Source organism: Condylostylus longicornis, unplaced genomic scaffold (assembly GCF_029603195.1).
Source record: "Condylostylus longicornis isolate FDR11 unplaced genomic scaffold, ASM2960319v2 ptg000013l, whole genome shotgun sequence".
NCBI classification, from domain to species: domain Eukaryota; kingdom Metazoa; phylum Arthropoda; class Insecta; order Diptera; family Dolichopodidae; genus Condylostylus; species Condylostylus longicornis.
Window position 1 is genome coordinate 5,007,627 of NW_026577982.1, and position 20,882 is coordinate 5,028,508.

At 22.8% G+C, this 20,882-nt stretch overlaps 4 protein-coding genes across 4 annotated transcripts; 2 read left to right on the forward strand and 2 right to left on the reverse strand.

Annotated features, from left to right (window-relative positions):
• Positions 1–5,201: 5,201 nt before the first annotated feature.
• Positions 5,202–10,197, reverse strand: LOC129605254 (cytosolic endo-beta-N-acetylglucosaminidase). Its single transcript, XM_055514897.1, has 5 exons — positions 9,664–10,197; positions 7,278–7,521; positions 7,010–7,158; positions 6,743–6,920; positions 5,202–6,671 (listed from the first exon to the last, which is right to left on the reverse strand). Exons 1-5 carry the CDS (start codon positions 9,899–9,901, stop codon positions 5,471–5,473), a joined length of 2,010 nt encoding a protein of 669 aa, XP_055370872.1. The 5' UTR covers positions 9,902–10,197; the 3' UTR covers positions 5,202–5,470.
• Positions 10,198–10,392: 195 nt separating this feature from the next.
• Positions 10,393–12,685, forward strand: LOC129605255 (uncharacterized). Its single transcript, XM_055514898.1, has 3 exons — positions 10,393–10,860; positions 11,313–11,438; positions 12,228–12,685. The coding sequence occupies exons 1-3, from the start codon at positions 10,702–10,704 to the stop codon at positions 12,615–12,617; spliced, it is 675 nt and encodes a 224-aa protein (XP_055370873.1). The 5' UTR covers positions 10,393–10,701; the 3' UTR covers positions 12,618–12,685.
• Positions 12,686–15,700: 3,015 nt separating this feature from the next.
• On the reverse strand, positions 15,701–17,014 carry LOC129605550 (tubulin-folding cofactor B). The gene is made up of 3 exons (XM_055515379.1): positions 16,831–17,014; positions 16,167–16,651; positions 15,701–16,092 (listed from the first exon to the last, which is right to left on the reverse strand). The coding sequence occupies exons 1-3, from the start codon at positions 16,927–16,929 to the stop codon at positions 15,978–15,980; spliced, it is 699 nt and encodes a 232-aa protein (XP_055371354.1). The 5' UTR covers positions 16,930–17,014; the 3' UTR covers positions 15,701–15,977.
• Positions 17,015–17,702: 688 nt separating this feature from the next.
• On the forward strand, positions 17,703–20,545 carry LOC129605324 (exostosin-2). The gene is made up of 3 exons (XM_055515007.1): positions 17,703–19,365; positions 19,438–19,597; positions 19,659–20,545. The coding sequence occupies exons 1-3, from the start codon at positions 17,859–17,861 to the stop codon at positions 20,158–20,160; spliced, it is 2,169 nt and encodes a 722-aa protein (XP_055370982.1). The 5' UTR covers positions 17,703–17,858; the 3' UTR covers positions 20,161–20,545.
• The last annotated feature ends 337 nt before the right edge of the window (positions 20,546–20,882 follow it).

Below are 20,882 nucleotides of genomic sequence, written 5' to 3' on the forward strand. Positions count from 1 at the left end.
AGAAAATAAAACAAATGACCGCAGTTAAGAATTTTGCAGTGTGACAGAAAGGAATTGTGATTGAAAGTTAAAGATAAAAAATTTTTGTTTCACTAACAATTTAAAATTCACTAAAATTGAAAATTTGCCTATTATTTTTTATTTTTATAAAATTGCAAATTTTATTAACTTTCAATTTCTATAAAGCAAAAAAAAAATGTCGTTTTCATTTAGATTTTTTTAATCGCTTTCAACCTACGCCTGCATAGCATTTTGAAAATTTGAACTTATTTTAAATTTATGCGGTTCAATAAGAATATTTTGTATATGATCGTAATTTGAATAGCGTGGGAAAATATTCTCATAATTTAAAAATAAACAATTAATTTTTTACAATTTTTTTTAAAATATGTAGATCACATTTTTAAACCTACGTGTGTACATATGTAGCTACATATTTAATTACGTTTATTCTGCGCACTGCAAAGACGTAACCTTTAATTATTTTGCATTTAAATATGAATTAAGAATGCTTTCGTGTTACTTTAATCTTATTTAATAATTACTTTAATGATCATTTCCTTATAAGATCAAAATAAATTAAATATTAATTAATTATAACTGTTTTCGTTAAATTGTATATTAATGAAATAAATTTATTAAAAGTATACTAAATTTAATTTAAATAGTACATTAAAATTATTGGAGGAAAATTGCCCATGAATGTTGAATAATATTTCGTGTTGAGGTTATACAGAAAAAGCCACAAACTGACTTTGAAATCACGTCTTTTAATAGGAGTAACTACTCATTATTTTATATAGCAAGTAGTATTTATATACAATATTGCGCCAAGTTACTTAACTTGAACTGCATTGTATTTTTAAATTAAAGAAATTCTTTAATTGCATGAATTAGCACCCTTTTAAGCTTTTAACCTGAAAATATCATAGATAAAATTATCAAATCAAAAATCTGCTTTGTGATTTAAGTTTTGTTCAGAAAATAAAGGGATAAACATTGTGCAGACTTCGGTGTAACTCTTCTGTCTACGCTCCGTCAATAATCAGTATACCGGTTGTGGCATTTTGAAACTTTTTTGTTTTGATTGTTTTAAAATGTCACTAAAAATGTCCTGGTATATAGTTATAGACGGAAGACTGAATGTATAATTCTCAACACCCTGACTTTTATTTGCCCTAAAAAACAAATAAAATCTCTATTTCATCTTAAATCTACTTAAAATTTTTGAATAAATGCCTCACATACTTATGTGTATACGCATACAACATCTTAATAAAATTAATCTTAAAGGAATATTTTCGCATTACAAAGCACATTTTACAGTGAAATTTCTCGCATTTCATTTGTTATATTTACACACATATGCACATATATGTAAAAATTCCTTATATGTGAAAATTAAAAGTTTATTTATTTTTAATTTTTTTTTTTTTTCTTAAAATGCTAATGAATCAATTGGACACCAAAGTAATATGTTATACGAATATACGATTAATACTTTTTACATTATTATTAAAACGTACAATGTAAGAGAAATTCTTTTAAATACATACATCCATATACCACACCAAACAAAAACAAAAAAAAAATAAAAAACTACACAATACAATATGAAGACGCGCGTCGTCGACGACGGAAATGACAATATTTTTAATGATGACATATGATGAAAGCATCAACAAGTTATTTTATAAAATTTTCTTATTTCTTTTTTCAATTTCCTTATCTTCTTCTTCACTAATTCTTTTTAATCGAATTGTGAAACTTTTACTCACATTTTCAATAAAATAATCTCACTAAAAATTAAAATCTCACGCGTATAGTGTTAAAGTAAATGTGTTTATTTGAAGTCACTTGGTTTTAAAAATAATCAAATAAAATCACGTGCTGATCATTTAAGAAACATAAAAAAAAAATTGTATGTTTTTGGGGGCAAATTTTTTTTCTTTCTTTAATCTCCCCATATTAGGTTTTATTTGTTGTATGCTATAAAAAGTTCATTTGCATTTTACTATGCGTTAAAAATAATATTTTGTTAAAAATGTTTTTTATTTTCTTTTTTTTTAGTGGAATAATGACAGTTATAGCAAGAAAATATATTGCAGTATTGCGTTGAAGAACATTTTGAAAATCACAAGTATGAAAATACTCGCACAATACATATGTACATATCTCGATTTTTTTATAAATAAAGACGCAGTGCTATTGATTCGGTTATCTTTAATAATAACCTCACTACGATCTGCTCAATATTCAAATTTAAAAAATAGATAATAAACTCACAAAACTTAAACAATTCTTAACGTTGTAGCGCAAGCGTGATTTTTTAAACAAGGAATTAATGTAAAGCACATTTCTAAATTACTTTGGAAATTTTTTCAAAACCGAAATATGCCAGCACATAAAACGGAAACACGTGCTCTAAGTTTCAGAAAAAAAATCAGAACTAAACTTTATTTGTTAAATTGCAATTACTCGAACTTGTCAAACCACTCAATAGAAAGGTCACGGATATTAATTTGCCAAATTTCATGAATCTAGCTTTAATTTTTTCCAAATATTTCAAATTTTCATATGGAGTTGTATGACATCTACCCGAACCCGTTGTCCAAATCGGTTCAATTACAATAGCAGCCGTCGTTGGCACAAAAAACACAACTTGTGAAAGTTTGGTGTCGATTTCATTTTTTTTTCTTGAGTTACCGTGCGATCGGACGGACATATATATCGTCTCCAGTATGAACATGTGGGCAAAAAATACAGCTTGTTTGATTGACTTATTGGCGTTTTGCAAATAAACGTTTATGACTTATATAATTTTTAATTTAAAGAGAAATTCAAATTGCAGATGGTTTAAGAAAATGAGAGTTTCACTGTACTTGCATGCAATTACTTAAAATTCAATTAAATTTTCTGAAATCTTTACAAGAATAAAAATATAAAACTACAATTGTACTTGAAAAACCGAACCTAATGCCAAGAAAAGAAGAAAAACATTTAAAAATCATATGCAATTTATACTTTAAATCAATGAAGGCTAATCTTTATATCCGGGCGAATATTTTTAATTTTTTATACACACAACATTATTTAAATATGCAATACACGATTAGATTTCACACAATTTTATTGTTAAAATTACAAAACATTATGAATCTAGATCAAATAAATGAATATTTAAATTTAATTGTTGAAAAAAAAAAAAAAATATTCTGTACATCTTCATCACATTAATTCCAATTTTTTAAGTAATAGTAGAGTGTCATCTAGTGAAAGGAAATAAGATGGCGAAGGTTATAAATAAGATAAAAATAAAGAATTAAGTTGCGAAAGTGTAGAGAGTGCAACTTTCCATTTTCGATATTTTCTGTTTTCATGGATGTACGATGTTAATATCGCGATTATTGATTAATTTTTGTGACAGTACCTATTGTGGTAAGATTAAAGTAGGTTTTAGGTGTGGTATGAAAAAATAACATAGAAAAATGAAATTGTTATACAAATTTAATAATTGGTTATTGCTTTAATTTAATTAATTCAAATTTTTGTCACATTATTGCTCCAATTACATGTAATTACTGTAGTTTTTTTTTATTACTAACTATTACACTATGCACATTTAATGGATGTGCAAACTTTGCAATCGAAAATAATAATTTTTTCAGAAGGATATTAACATCGTTTTACAAAATTATATTGTATACATTAGATAATTTGCTATTTAAGGAACAATAAATGTGGATCCTATTAATTCATAATTTCTTAGATTTAAGAGTTCAATTATAATTTAATATTTACATAATGCGTTACGTTATTTTGATAATATTAGTGTGTAAGTGTCCAAATTGTGACTGAACCCTGTGCAAGAACACCTTCCATTTCATTTAAGAACATCATTTTCAAATTTCCATTCATTATTAACCAAATTTATTTCAGATATTTAGAGCACCATGTAGTTATTTTATTAAAAAACTATTTCAGTTTTCTATTTTATCGATTATTATTGTTATTTATAATAATAAGAGCATCTTTCTTCTTTTAAATAAAACATAATTATTTATTGTTATATAAATCAATATTTTAATTATTATTATTATAAAATTTTTATTAAGCCAAATTTTAAATTTAGGAAAAAAATCTTTTTTTTTTTTGTATACAATGCAAAATTTTATATGTAAGCAAAAATATTTACTTATATTGAAATTAAAGAGGATTTTCGAAAATTCAGTTTTAACTTAGTTCTTAATATAGAACATTAGTATAGCAATAGTATAGCATATTCGATAAATCTTTAGAATTAAAGAAGAACATCTGAAAATTGTAACATACGCTTAAAGTTCTAAAACATTTCTAAAGATTTTTCTTAAATGTTATACAAAAATATTTTAAAATTGAAAAAGAATCATTTAGAAATATGTAAGATACTAAAAATTTGAAAAACTGAATTGATTAGTCCCTATAGATCTGTATACTGATGCAACACACGATTTTTAAAATTTAAGTTAGAACTTTAAGTGTATACATTTGAATTATCGAAAATCTTCTAATTAACATAATATTATAGAATATTAAAATTCTGAAATCAATTCTGAAATGAATTGTTCTAACATTTTATATAAGTTTTTTTTCATAAACAATATTATAATTAATTAATAATTAAAACATATTTGTTAATAATAAACATTTATATAAAATTTTAAAATTTAATCAAATTTATTATACTTATAACAAATATTTAAAATACATATACATATAATAATATTTTTTAATTCAAAAATTTCGTTCATGAATGAATTCTATTCATAATAATTGTAATTAAGATAAAAATTTTAGTTTTTCAATTATTAATAATAATAATTTAATAAATTTTAATATTGTATGTAGAAAACATTTAATTAAATTTTGTTATATTTTGAAAAGTTTCATAAAAATGTCATATAAATTTTTTATATTTAATTTTAATCACAACACTTACAAGCTCACATTTATATTTATTATTATAAATTCTATAAACGTATAATTATTTAATAATAAGTAATAATGATTATATTATATTTATTAATTTTTAAAAAAAGCCATAAAATTTTTAAAACAAAAATCTGGTAATTTAATATGTTTCCAGTCTTTATTATACATTTATATTTTAATTATTATAACAAAAATATTATTTCTAGCAATTCTTGATATTTAAAGGCTTTCATTTATTTTCCAAATATAAAAAAATTTTATTGCTTATTCACAATATTGTTGCAGTTGTTAAAAAATTTGTATAAATCTTTTTAAAATAGGATAATTGATTATATTAATTTTCAAATACAATAATGCTAGTATTGTAAAAAAATTGTATAGTAATAATGAAGTTAAAATAGTAATAATTATTTATTATAAAAAGTAGTACAATATAAGTAATTAAAATGTAAAAGTTCTCATTATAAGTATGGGTGCAATATGTTTTTAGTTTATTATTTTAATCTCTAAGAACAAAACGATTTGATATTCTTGCCCAATTACTTGATCCTTCCAAATTGTATGGTCCACCACCTTCACCCAATGAAAAACTATTAAAATAAATAGCTCCCAAATATGCACTAGCACCATAACTATTTGTTTTCTTACGATATAATACACCAATATCTTTAACATTTACTTCACTTTCAAATGTAACACCATAATAACGTACTTTCCAATTATTTAATAAATCAAATGGTATTCTTATTGCTGTATTTGAATTTTCCATTAATTCTAATAGATCATCATAATAATTATTTTTAATTGATGTTATAAAACATTTTGATCTTTGTATACCCAATGAATTACCATAATCACCACAATATATATAACCATCTTTATTTGGATTAATTGTATCATCTGAAAATCTAAGAACACATTCTAATTCACCATCAAGTTCACGTACTTTATATGCATATGCAAATATAAAAAATTTCTTAACTTTAAAATTTGTTGTAAATAAACGTAATACAACATCCGATTTCATAATTCTTAAACAGCAACCACCAAATACAGCATCATCATAACAACGTTCAGCTATTTCAAATAATGGTACAGATGGTTGTAAACTTTGTCGATTTAAATTAAAAAATGAACCTAATACAACACTACCTTGATTATATGTATAATGGCCGGAACCTAAACAAAAATCCGTAAAAAATGGTTGTTCAGTATATGAATGTGTACAAAAATATTCCCATAATAACCACCAAAATTTTTCATTACGTCTTAAGAATGCATCATTAACATCATATTGTCCATTTGGATTTTTAATATTAAAACCATAATCACGTAATGTTTCAAATGTCCAACCGGGTGCAAATATACCAACAGAAAATTCATTTCTAGCAATTCTTGATAATGTTTCACGACAACGAAATTTTGCAACTTGTCCACGTCCAAAAACATCAATACCAAAAAATACTTTAAAAATTGATTGCCTTTCTTCATGAACCAAAGTTTTTGTATCATTTAAACTTTTATCATTCCACATATAATTGATAAGCATACCATCCGAAACATGAAAATATCGTACATTTTTATCATTGATTTCATTTTGCCAACTTAATGATCCATTATGTAATACGCTATCATACCAAAACACTGCACCATTTGGAATTTTTTGTGAAACTTTAAATCGTAAAGTTTCAATGAAATATCTAAAAAAAATAAGATATTTTAATAGAAATGTTTTGGGAAATTTAATTTAGTAACATTAATTGTTCCTTACATTAAATCATTAGCTTTATCCGTTGGAACATTACATTCAATATTGATTAGCCATCCTTCAAAATAGAAATGTTCACATAAACGAACTAAAGCGTCACAAATTTCATTGATACGCTGATGATGATCTAAAATCCATAGAAGTTTTTGTGTTCCTGAATTCCCTTCCGTTATAAATGTCCCTATAGAAATTTAAATTTTTAAATAAGAATAAAAATTCAATTTTAAAAATATAAGAGTTCCGAATAATAATTTGAAATAAAAGATTTACCCAAAACTTTGACACCATGTAAATGTGCTGCATTTATCCAACCACAGGGCGGTATCGTCACATACTCATGGCTAAAATAATTAAAATAATCGATTGCAGCCCAATGATAGAATCGATAATCATCCCATTTTTTCGATGTTCTGTAATGCCTTAATTAAAAGAAATAAAAAAATTTAATTAATTTTTAATTTATAAGAAAATTTTAATTTTTTATGAACCGGTCATTATATTCAAATTTTAGAAAAACTAAATTGATGTAGACACTTACTTATCTTCCAAATAATTTCCCATCATATCATGGCAAAGAAGAACTTCAGGACGATTACCACGACCAGCTGCATTACGTATCGGTTCACCCATATAATTAAAATTTGGTCCAAGATATCTACATGATTGTTCATCTCTTGGTTTTAATGGTATTATTAAACGTTTCCAATCAATTGATCGACTCCTGACTTCGAATTGTAATAATTCGAAATTTGTATTAAGAGCATGCGCTTCTAATTTCGCATCTAATGAGGCCATTTTCGATAACAAAAAGAAAGTAGTGAAGAAAGAAAAATTGAGATTTGCAAATATTTCTTTTTTTAATGAAAAATAAAAAAAAAAATGTTTTTTTTTTGTTCTAATAATACAATTGTGGTTTTCTAATATGAAAGCTCTGCGTTAACTAAACATTTGCAAAAATTTAAAAAAATTTTTTGCAGGGAATCAAAGAACTTTTGTTATAATTTTATTAAAATTTTTTGTTTTTTTCGAATTAAGTGCATTTTATCTTTTCGAATATTGTATGTAAAGGAAATGCATTTTTATCATGAATAAAAAGAGCGTTGTTCAACCCTATTTTAAGGTTATATTAGAAAATAATGGTTTATAAGAATTAAGGAAAATGGTGTTTTATAAGAATTAGGGCAAAAATTTGAATATATTTGAATTTCTAGCTTGTTGTTTGCATTTCGAATTTTTTTTTTTAAAATTAGCCCGAAGTATCAGAAATAGTCCGAAAGAGGCCACTTTTAAACTTAGCGAAAATAGTGAAATACATTATTGTTCAACAAATCCTAATGTGGTGGATAATTTTTGCTACGAAACTTTATTAGAATTGCACACCTATTAAAACTCCTGGGTCCGAAAAGGAATAATCAATTGCAATTTGATTGAAATTTGGAAATGAAAAAGAATTTGGATTCCAAATTGGTTGGAAGACCACATCGGAATTTTTGCGGGTACATGTTAATGTCACAATCAATTTTTGGGTCATAAACTTCATCATTTTTTCTTCAATTCTAGTGAATTCAAATAGAAAATTTTAATTTATATAGAATTTAAAGTAAAATTACATACCTAAATATTACAAACGGGAAATTAAAAACGAAATTAATAACTATGCATATAATTAACTATGTTTACTTCTATAATTATTTTATTTTATGATAATTTTGTCGTCATTTTTGATTTAGATTGCGCTTGAACTAATTTTAAAATAGAAAAAAAATAACAAAATAAATATTGAGGTTTCTAATTTTTTTTTGTTTTTAGATTACTAATTTAGAATTCAAATTATATGCACGTTTTAATATTATTTTTTAAATTTTCTTGACAATTCTATTTTGACTGCGGTCGTTTTCAGTTCATTAGCATTGTATACATGCATACATTAACCCAATTTAATAATTTTACAATATTGTAGTCAAAATCTTTGAAAAAAAAAAAAAAATAAACAAGGAATAACTATTAGAATTTATTTAGTAAATAAAGACAAAACTGAATATTATTTTAATGTACATATGTAGCTATTTAAGATATTACTATACTGTAATAATTTAATTTTATTCCAGCTTTTTAACTACCTACATTATTCTATGCCTTACTATTCTTGCCGCACATTTAATAGACTCAGTTAATTCTTATAGATAAAAGTAGTTTTTTATAATTATAAAATTTTCTTAAAACTTTCTTGAAAATCTAATAAATATCTATATTTTTGAAAGACGCTGACCAATTTATTAACTGATAAGTCCATCTAACACTATTTCAGCATTATCCAACAATTAAAATTCGTATTGCGAAATAAATTAATTTGATATTAGATTTGAATTTTTAAAGAAGCCCATTATTCATTAGATATTTCATATATTATTTTTTATAATTCCTTTCATGTACCGATAGATGACGATAAAATTGAAACTGAATTTCTAAAAATTTTACTGTTTTGATCCCTATTCAATATTGCTTACCTGTTTTAATGTCATTATTTTCAAAAATTATTGTAAATTTATTTAATCAAAAAATTCAACTGCTCATTGGCACTAAGAAAAATTGCCAAATATTCTTATTTCTGAATATATTTTAAATTTATAATTTTTTTTAAAAATTAAAATTAAAAAATTAAAAATAATGCAAATTTTAATTACAATTGAAACTGCGAATTTAATTGAAATTTTTTAATTGACTCAAACTGTTGCTGCAACACGAACGATTTTTTTTTTTAAATAGCAAATAAAATTCACAATATAAAAAATTCAATTAACCAAACTATACACGTAATTCACAGTATAAAAATAAAATTAAAAATCTTTAATGGCTAATAATGCTATAACAGTTACTTTCAAAACTAAAAAAAAAAATTTTTTTTTTTCCTTTCACATACATACCACAACATTTCAAACTTCTTGATATTTCTGTAAAATAATTGTCATCAACAGCTGATTTCCATTGATATTTACAATTTTTATTATTGTAAATTCTGTATAATAAATCCTCTCTCAAATTTTCTAATGTCAAATTTGAAAGCTTTTTAATAATTGGATTTATAAAACTACCAAAAATAAATTCAGAATAAAAATGTTTTACGATTGTTTGTAAAATACTTTCCGCGACAACTGATAACATCGTGGTTAATTATTATTGAAAAAGAAAAAATAAAAAAAAAAAAACAACAACAACTTATTAATATTTTTTTTTCTGTTTGTGTTATTCAATTTTCGTTCATTAAATAAAAAAAAAAATTCTCAAATTTTTATTCGGAGGAAAAATAAGGCAAAAAAATTCACACATATACAAAAAAAAATCTAATCTAATCAGTTTGTAAAATATTCACAATAATTATATTTTTGTTTTTATTAATATAAAATCGGAACTGTGTTTGTTTGTTAACTTAATAAATAATTTTATTGATTTTAATTGAATTTAAATAGCTAGTTTACTTGTACAAAACTTGAGACAAATATTCATTGTTCATCACAAATTTAATAAGACAATATAAAAATTATTTGTTTTTTCCAATTCAAAATTTTTTTTTGCTTTCGTGTCACTTTATACACTTTATATTATATTGTACACATTATTTTTGAACTTATTGTTAATTTATTAAGAAAAAAAGATTTAAAAGCAAAAAAAAAAAAGCGGAGGTGTTGTAAAATCTATCTATCTATATATTTACAACACAACATACTACACTAATACAATACTACTTAAGTATATCCAATATTTTTTTTTAACCCTGTAATTATTAAAGCTTCTTAAAAGGGAAACAACAAAAAAAAATTTTTACTTAAAAACAAACATTGTATAAAATCAATAATTTTATAATTTACATAAAGTTTGTATATTTTTGATATATCATTCTCACTTTAAACTAAATACAACCGGAAATATAAGAAATTAAATATATTAATAATAAATATATAAAAATGTCTCAAGATGAATTACCACATGTAAATCCGGACGATTTAAAAGACTTAAAAGAACGTATGAGACTAATATCGGAAGCAGATCCAAAACAATATCATAATGAGTATTCTCTTAAACGATATTTGAGAGCTTTTAAAACAGTTGACGCTGCTTTTCAGGTAATACAAAAAAAAAAAAAAAATTCAATTCTATATAATATTAAAGTATAGGTACATATTATTTATATAAAATAAAAATATATACATATTCCGAAAAGTTATTAATTACAATCCATTCATTTTCAAAATTAATTGAATACAATTCCTAGATATGTATGTAAATGGGTATAATCAACCCATCTAAATATATATAAATACATGTACACACAATTTATATGTACTTTTGCTTACCTATTCAGCTAGCTATTAAGAATCATAAAATAATAAATTGCTAGCTAAAAATATTATTGTCCGGTATAAAACAATAAGATTGCTTTTATGGTATTTTAAATTTTAAATTTTCTACAATAACAAATAAATTGAATGATTTGGAAAAAAATGTCTTAATTCATTTATAAAAATAAATTTCTTTACTTAATAAATAATTTTATTTTTCTTTTTTTTTTTTTTAGGCAATACTTAAAACAAATAAATGGCGTGAATCTTATGGTGTAAGTAATTTAGCTGATTCTGATGCAGTTAAAAATAATCAAAATAAAGCTAGAGTATTACGGCATAGAGATTGTACTGGTAGACCGGTAAGTAATATGTAAAATGTACCGATAACACATAGGTGTAATAATGGATCTTATTTATTATCATTTTAACAAATATTTTTGTCATTTTATTACATTTATATATGATTAATATACACAAGTCGTTAATATTTTATACAACCGCGCCTATTATTTAATCAATTTTCAATTCAAGATAATTATTATTGATATTTATCATAAAGATTACAATGATTATAGTAAATAAGTAATATAATTAATTAGAATATTATTACGAATATATTCTGATAAATAATTTTTTAAAAAAACCCCAAATACAGATAAAAATTTGTAACTTCGTAAGCTTGAAAACGAAATTTAATAATAGATTTATGCTTATATCGCGTTCGAAAATAATTTTTTACGAATGAATGAATAAAAAGAAAGCCTTTGTTAATGTTTAATTTTGTTTATACAAAATAATTTGTTCAACACACATTGATTTTCCCTCACAAATGTTATTTAACTATTTTTTTTACAATGTATCCGATAGTAATATAAGGAAGTGAATTAATAAATATATTTAGGTCTCACTAAATTTAAATCTATTCTTAAATTTCGAATTACATTGTAAATACTTAAGCACATTGATTTGGACTTGTTTATTCAATTGAATTGTTTAAATTTAACAATACTTATCTGATATTGAAATAAATTTTGTGTAAAATTAGAAACTTTGAAACCAAAAACATACACTACTATTATAAACTAAAACCATACTTATTACTTACTTAAATTATAAACAAAATTTTTATTTAATTATTTATTTTTTAGGTAATATATATTCCAGCAAAAAATCATAATGCTTCTGAACGAGACATTGATGAATTAACAAAATTTATTGTTTATTGTTTGGAAGAAGCATGCAATAAATGTTTTGAAGAAGTCACTGATAATCTTTGCATTATATTTGATTTAACTGAATTCAATATTAATTGTATGGATTATCAATTGATTAAAAATTTAATATGGTTATTAAGTAAACATTATCCGGAAAGATTGGGTCATTGTTTAGTTATTAATTCACCAGGATTATTTTCAACAATATGGCCAGTTATAAGATCATGGTTAGATGAGAATACAGCAAAAAAAGTTATTTTTTGTTCAAATGAAATGGAATTATGTAAATATTTAATACCAGATATTTTACCAACAGATATGTAAAATTCATATTATACTCTCAAAAAGTTGAAAAGAAATTTTTTTGAACACATCAAAACATATTATGTATATGTAAAAAATAAATAATAGTATATTGTAACACATATTTAAAATATGCGCTAAATTCGAAATTAAGCTCAATTAACAATTATTATACTAATATGATGAAAAACAAAGAAAAAAAAAGCATCTAACTACATTATACTAACTATAGAAATAAACATAGTTTGTTGAATTTAAGTACAAAGTTTAAATAAACTAAATTAGGATTAATTTAGTCATTAGTCCAATACATAAATTTATAGAATTTAAACCAAAAAATTTTAATTAAAAAACGGCTGTTTATGCATGAAAGAAATTATTTTACATAAAATAATTTTGAAAGGATTATTAAAGTTTTTAAAAAATAATATTCATTCCGAGCTGGATTAAGTATATAAAAAGTAAAGAATTATTTAAAGTTCGTTCATTATTTTATTGTGAAGTAAGGTAAAACAATACAATATTTTACCAATTTTCGAATTCAAATTTTCAAGATGAATCTTAAAAATTTAAAAGTATTATGAAAAAGATGTTGAATATTAATTATTCTCTTACGCATCAATATTTAGAAGAATTCTCAAAATTTGAATCTAAATTCTAAAATAAATAAATTTTAAATTGTGCTAAAATAGAAAATAAAATTTTAATTGTTTTTCACAATTGAATTTAAATATAAATATTTTTATAAGATCAAATTAAAAATATAATTAAAAACAATAATTCTATTTGTTTCAAATCTGAAATATTTTCAAAAAAAAAAATATTAATTTTGAATTAATTTTAAATAAATAAATTTTCGATGAAAATCAAGGAATCTCTAAATTATTACTTCCATTCCAAGTTAAACTAAGAATTCCATTGAGCTTTAAAATTTTTATTTGGTAACTAAATTTTAAACAACAAAAATTTTTATTATAAAAATAAGAAATTGAAATTAGTAAAATAAATATTATATATTTTCAATACAATATGTTGTAAAGGTTGTATTATTAAGGGAATAATAAATTTCAGAAAAATATAAAAATAATAATATTATAAATGTCTATTAGTTAATTAATGTACGATTGTTAATTGGTAAGTGTATAAAATTAAAAAAGAAATATAAGAAAAAATTATATGAAAAAAAAAAATAATGTTGTTAAATGTATAAATAGCCACACAACAATAACATATTCTTACTTAATTTAAAACTGTGAGTTTTTTTAATATTATTAACAAATTTTAAAATTATCAAATTTAATTGAATATATTTGAAAAACACAAAATTTTTTTTTTGAAATTTAATTTCTAATTACAAAAGTACTAAAAATGCATATCCTAATTTTAAAATTAATTGTAATTCTTATAAGAGCCTAACTATTATCATTCCGTATATTTTGTTTCTTTTAATGCTTTTATTTTAATACACAATTTGAAATATACATACATATTTTTTTTTTTTTTTACATAACATTAAAGTAGTAAAATAAATTGGCTGTAATAAAAAAGAAAAAAAAAAAACTATAAACCCTAAAATTTTACAATTTATAAAAATGTAAAATAATAAAAATAAATAGATGAAGAACTAAAAGAAAAATTCTACCAAAAAAAAAATAGAATATTAAATAAACATTAATTTTCTAATACCAAATTGAAAATTTATTCAAATTGATGAAAATCAATAAAAAAACAAACAAAAATTAGTAGGTGTAAATTAAGAAAACAAAACCTAAAAAAAAAAACTAAAAGTAGCTAGTTGTATATTAACACATATAAATTTATTATTATTAAATACAAACTTGATTACATTATTTATTATATGTAATTATTATAATTATGTAGTTTAAAAACATCAAAATTTTAAAAATTATTCAATAAATTCTAATTGGGTATCGAAAAGAATTAAGAAAATAGAATTCCTTTCTTGTGTTGATCTTTGAAATTATATTTTTACTCTAGTATATTCAATATTATTTAAATTAATATTAAATCATGATTACAAATTTCCTTTGAAAGTGTGAAATTTTTACATCTAAACTTAATTCAGATTTTATAATCATTTATTTTAAATTAAATACATTTGTGTTATTTTTATAATATAATTGAAATTTAAAAATTTCTTATGGTATTTTTTAGTATAACAACAAATTATTTATCTTAAATAATTAAAAAAAAACATTATATTTCATTAAACTATTGCAAAAAAAAAAATTTGAATACACATTAGTAAATCCTAGTCCAATTATTAAAATTGTTAAATTTTAATGCAATTCCTTCCAAAAAATAAAAATTATATTCACTAAATTTTTGAAAACAAAAAAAAAAATTAATTATAGAACAAACAATATTAATCACGTTAAATTTCATGTATAAAATCACAAACACATTTCAATTTTTTTAAAATTTACCCTAGCTCTTAGACAGCATTTAATTAATATTAAAATAATTAATCAAGTTTGTAGTAGCCTTTAACGTTTATTTAAAATAAACCAAAAATGCTGACTTATGTACCTACTCTATATTTCTATAAATATATATATATATATAAATATATTAAAAAACAAGCGAGATTAAAATAATATTATTAAAAAGTGTTTTTATTGTTATACAAAGCAAAAAACCAAAAAAAAAAAAAAAATTATCAAAAAATAAAGTACTAAAATTATATTAAACTGCATGTAAACAAAAATATATATTATGTATTTAAAATAATAATTATTAAAATATATTATACATAATATTTGAAATTAATACCATAAATATATTAAATATTATATTTTGCGTTTAGAGAGTAATATCAATAGATAATATTATATAAAATTAATATATTATGTTGTGTACCTATGCGATTTGTAAAAAAAAATATGAAAATAAAAATTCTGTTTACTGCGTAAATTGATGATTTATTTCAAAATTCTTTTTTTTTTTTTGTATCTTAATATAATAAATTAAAAAAAAAAGAATTTTAAATGATATTAAGATCCATTAAATATCCCATTAATCGTTTGATTTTGTGTCCTTGTAAATTTTAGTATGACCTTGTTAATTTAAATAATTTATTGGAAAATTTGAGATTTACAATATGTGTTAAATTAATTTTACAATTTCAAAATTTTGAATGTTTAATAAAAGCCATTTAATTTGTTCTTTAAAAGAATATATAAAAAAAATTTAATTAAAATTAAATAAATTTAAATTTATTAATTTTTATCACTGAAATTAGTAAAGTTCCATAAAAAAAATGCTCAATTTAAAATTTTGTGATGATAAGCAAAAGCTTTAAGATCCAAAACAACTTAACTTTTGTAACAAAAGTTTTTCAAGTTCAAGTCATATATAAATTTAAATTTCATCCAATTCATCTTCTTCTGGGGGAAAATCACCAATTTCAATACATCCCGGAGCCACAAAACCTCCATATTTTTCTTCACATTCAAAATAACTTTTTCCATCAACCCTAAAATACAAAAAATATTTTTCTAACTATTTTCATATCCAAAAAAAAAATGATAAAAAAAGGTAGGTACTTACGATCCATTATTTGTTCCCAATGGTTCATCATATTTAACACCAATAAATATTCCCTTTTTACCTTCTAATTCACCATTATACATAACAGTACCAAGTCTAGTAGGTTTTCCTTTTACTTGAACTTTACATCTTGAACCAATTTTACAGGATTCTGCTTTCAATTTTTCTTCTTCAGCAGCTTGTTTCTTTTTTTCTTCAATTTTTTTCATTTCTTCTTCATTATATTTTCCCATTTTATTTTTTTTTAGAAAATTTTTTAAAGAATCTTCTCTTTGTTCATATTGTTGATCTGTTAATTCAAATTTTTCAACTTGTTCAGCAATAAAAATTATATCATTTGTTACATGAACTCTCATATCATCATCAATTGGATATGAGCCCAATAGTGCTTCATTGTTGTCTATTTTACAAACAAGTTTATCACCTTTAAATAATTCTAATTGCATACTACTGGCTGATCCACCAGTTATTATTTCAAGTTTTTCCTAATATTTAAAATACATTATTACAAAAAATTTATTATTTATTAATAAAAAAATGAAGATTATATTAAATTTTAAAAACAGATGTGTCTGGATTTAATTAAAACATATTTTTACATTATTTTACCATACTCGTAAAATATGTAGGTAGACACATTACTATTTTAGATACATATACCAACCTTAAACTCTAAAACAGATAAACTTTTTGGGAATCGTTTCTCAAACGAAACAGTATCATTTTTGGAATTAGAAATATTGATCTTTACGAAATCCGACATTTTTTTGTAAAAAAAATTATTTGTTTTTTTCTTTTGTAGGAGAAGGCAACTTGACCGGTACCCTTTTTTGTTTTTGTTTACAACTAATTTTTATGAGTCATTTGACATTTGACAACAAAAGTTTTCTTTATTTTCAGTTTCTTTCAAACTGTTTATGAGAAAAAATGTTGCCATTGTTCAATAATATTTTGGTTTAAATCCTAGGTGTTGAATATAAATTAAATAGGTTTGTCCAAGTTGAAAAGTGGAGCGAAAGCATATTAGAAAATTTTTTCAACTTAAACAAATTTGAGAAATTTGTATGAACATGCTAGAATATTTGAAATTAAAAGATTAAAGAACTGCTGTTCTGTAAATTTATAAATTTTCAACCACAATTGTTTTAGGAAGTTGGCAGACATGCAATTTTTAGTTTTGCATCTTTTTGATAACTTACTTGTATTTCATAGGTTTATATTTAAGCACGCACACATGCAACTGTATGTTCGCAAGCTATTAACCAGTCATACAGTTTATAATTTTTGACAAACTGATTTCAATTTAATAATTTCAAATATTCTAGTTACTGAAGTGAGTGGAGGGTGAAATTAATTTGCAATCAAACTGTAATTGCAAAACTAAAAATTACAAGTCTGCTTCCTCTCTTAACTATATATTATATTGCTTTTGAAAGTATAGTACCTATGTTAAAACTCCACACAGTGTTGGCCACCGTTTTCTGCAACTATTCATTTTTGGAAATCAAACAGCTGCATTGATTCTCAAATGTCAAAAGTTATCAAAATCTTCCAAAAAAAAGAAAAAATAAAACATAAAATTTTATTGTAGATGAATATTTCGCGAAAATAAAGCGTTTTCTTGAGTTAAAATAATCAAAATGTAAATAAATCAAAGGAAAATTAATTTTAAAATAATTGAATGCCGTAAGAATGACTTATATAGTCAAGAAAGGTGCCATAAAGTCTCTAAGTAAACAAAGAAACGAAATAATATTAAATTTCATCACATATATTTTGGTTACGGTCCTCGTCTTTGGGGCCATTGTATTTTTATGGGATTATTTTGGTAAAAACAATACAGGAGATAATTATAATGAAGAAATATCATTAGATATAAATCACATTAGTCAAATAACATTAGAAGATGATTTAGAATTAGCAAAATCACGTAACGAAAATTGTACATTTTGGACTTGTTTCAATGTTTACAGATGTGGTCAAAGAGAACAAGATCGTATATCAATTTATATATATCCATTACATGAATATATTAATTCAGAAGATAAAAAGGCTTTTGTCTTAACAAGAGAATACTATGAAATTTTAGAAACTATATTGGATAGTCCATATTATACACCGAATCCGAATGATGCGTGCATATTCATTCCAAGTATAGATACTTTAAATCAAAATTTAATCGACATAACCTTGGTTAGTAAATCTTTAGCAACTCTAAACTATTGGGAAAATGGAGAAAATCATTTACTTTTTAATATGCTTCCTGGAGCATATCCACAATTTAATACCGTAATGGATGTAAATACTGATCGCGCTATGATAGCGGGAGCTGGATTTGATTCATGGTCTTATAGAATGGGTTTCGATATATCGCTGCCGATTTGGAGTCCAACATTAAGAGATTTACAAATGCCAGTTTTCTCATATTCTAAATCACATGATAATTATTTACTTATTATTGGTCAACTTAATTTACTGCCGCAACATATACGTATATTAAGGGAAATTGCTACTGAGAATCCACACCAAGTATTATTTTTAAAATCATGTCCAGAATTGAATCTCAATAATGAAGGAATATTTAGTAAGGAAACAAGATGCAATCAAGTTATTGAAGACGAGAAACACATGTATCCTGATATTCTTGCAAAAAGTTCATTTTGTTTAATCAGCCGTAGTGTTCGATTAGCTCAACCAGATTTCCTTGAAATTTTATCACACAATTGTATTCCCGTAGTTATGATTGATAATTATGTTATGCCATTCAGTGACGTAATTGACTGGGACCTGGCATCAATAAGAATAAGAGAGGCTGATTTACATTCCGTGCTTGATAAATTGAAAGGTGTTTCAAAAGAAAAAATTTCTGAACTAAAAGCGCAAGGAACTTGGTTATATGACAATTATTTTAGTAGCATAGAAAAAATTACCGAAACATCATTAGAAATACTTAATGATCGAGTTTTTCCACATTTAGCAAAAACTTCAAAGCAGTGGAACAGTAGAGATATCTCAAAAACTGCTCAAAATCCTTTATTTTTACCTATTATCTCACCAAAATCACAAGGATTCACCGCTGTGATACTAACATACGATAGAATTGAAAGTTTATTTACATTAATACAAAAATTATCGGTTGTACCGTCATTACAGAAAATATTAGTAATTTGGAATAACCAAAAGAAATCTCCACCTCATCGTAAGTATTTAAAGAAAAATTAATTAAAAATATTTTATGTTTATATTCAATTTTATTAAATTTAAATTTTAGCTTCAATGTTTCCTAAAATTAGTAAACCGCTTAAAGTTATTCAAACAAGAGCAAATAAATTATCAAATCGTTTTTATCCGTATGATGAAATAGAAACAGAAGCTATTTTAACTATTGACGACGACATTATTATGTTGACTGCTGACGAATTAGATTTTGGGTGAACTATAAAATAAAATAATCAAATATTGTAATATAAAATTGATTATTTTTAATTTTAGATACGAGGTATGGCGAGAATTTCCAGATAGAATTGTTGGTTTTCCTAGTCGAACACATGTTTGGGATAATGTTACACATAAATGGCGTTATGAATCTGAATGGACAAATGAAATTTCCATGGTATTAACTGGAGCAGCTTTTCATCATAAATATTGGAGTTATATGTATACAAATGAAATGCCTGGTGATATTAAAAATTGGGTTGATGATCATATGAATTGTGAAGATATTGCTATGAATTTTCTGGTTGCTAATGTTACAAATAAACCACCAATTAAAGTTACACCACGAAAGAAATTTAAATGTCCCGAATGTATAAATAATGAAATGCTTTCTGCAGATTTAAATCATATGATGGAAAGATCTGCATGTATAGATCGATTTGCTCGAATATATGGAACAATGCCATTAAAAAGTGTAGAATTTCGAGCAGATCCAGTTCTTTATAAAGATAATTTCCCAGAAAAATTAAAACGCTTTAATGATATTGGCAGCTTATAAATTATTTTTGAAAAAAATACATAAATTATTAGAAAAAAACGAAAAATATATTCAAAATATAAAATATATATTTAGAAATTGAGATACGTTTAATTGGTTAAATTGATGAAAATTTATCGGCCAGTAAAAATGTAGCAGCAAATATAATAAATAATAAAATGAAAAAAATAATTTAGCATTATCTAAAATGCAAGTGAAATAAAATAGAATATAGTAAATAAATTTTACTGTAAAATTTAAATTTTTTTCATAATTTTAAGGGAAAAGTTTAGAGAAAACAATGTATATTTTAAATGTTTGTTTTAAAGCATGCTTATTATATGTTAAATAATATGTGTATAACGAAAATTAAATTGTAAATTTTTTAATTTAGATTTTAAGAACAAAATGGAAGATTATAAATTCTAAAATAACTTTTTTTTTTGTATAAATTTATATCTACATTTAGTTTTATTCTTTTATTTTATTTTTTTTTTTTGTTTATTTCTACAATTTGTTGTTTTTATATATATACAATTTTTATTTCTCTACTGAATTATTCGATTTTGTGTAAAAAAAGAAACTTAATAAAATTTTAAGTTGAAAATTATGTTTTTTTTATTATTGGAGATTAGATATATTCAATAGTCTTGTAGTAACCTATTAGCGATTTCTTAATTTTGAAATATACAATATTCAAATATATAATATGTATTCAACAAAAAATGTTGGAAATTTGAAAT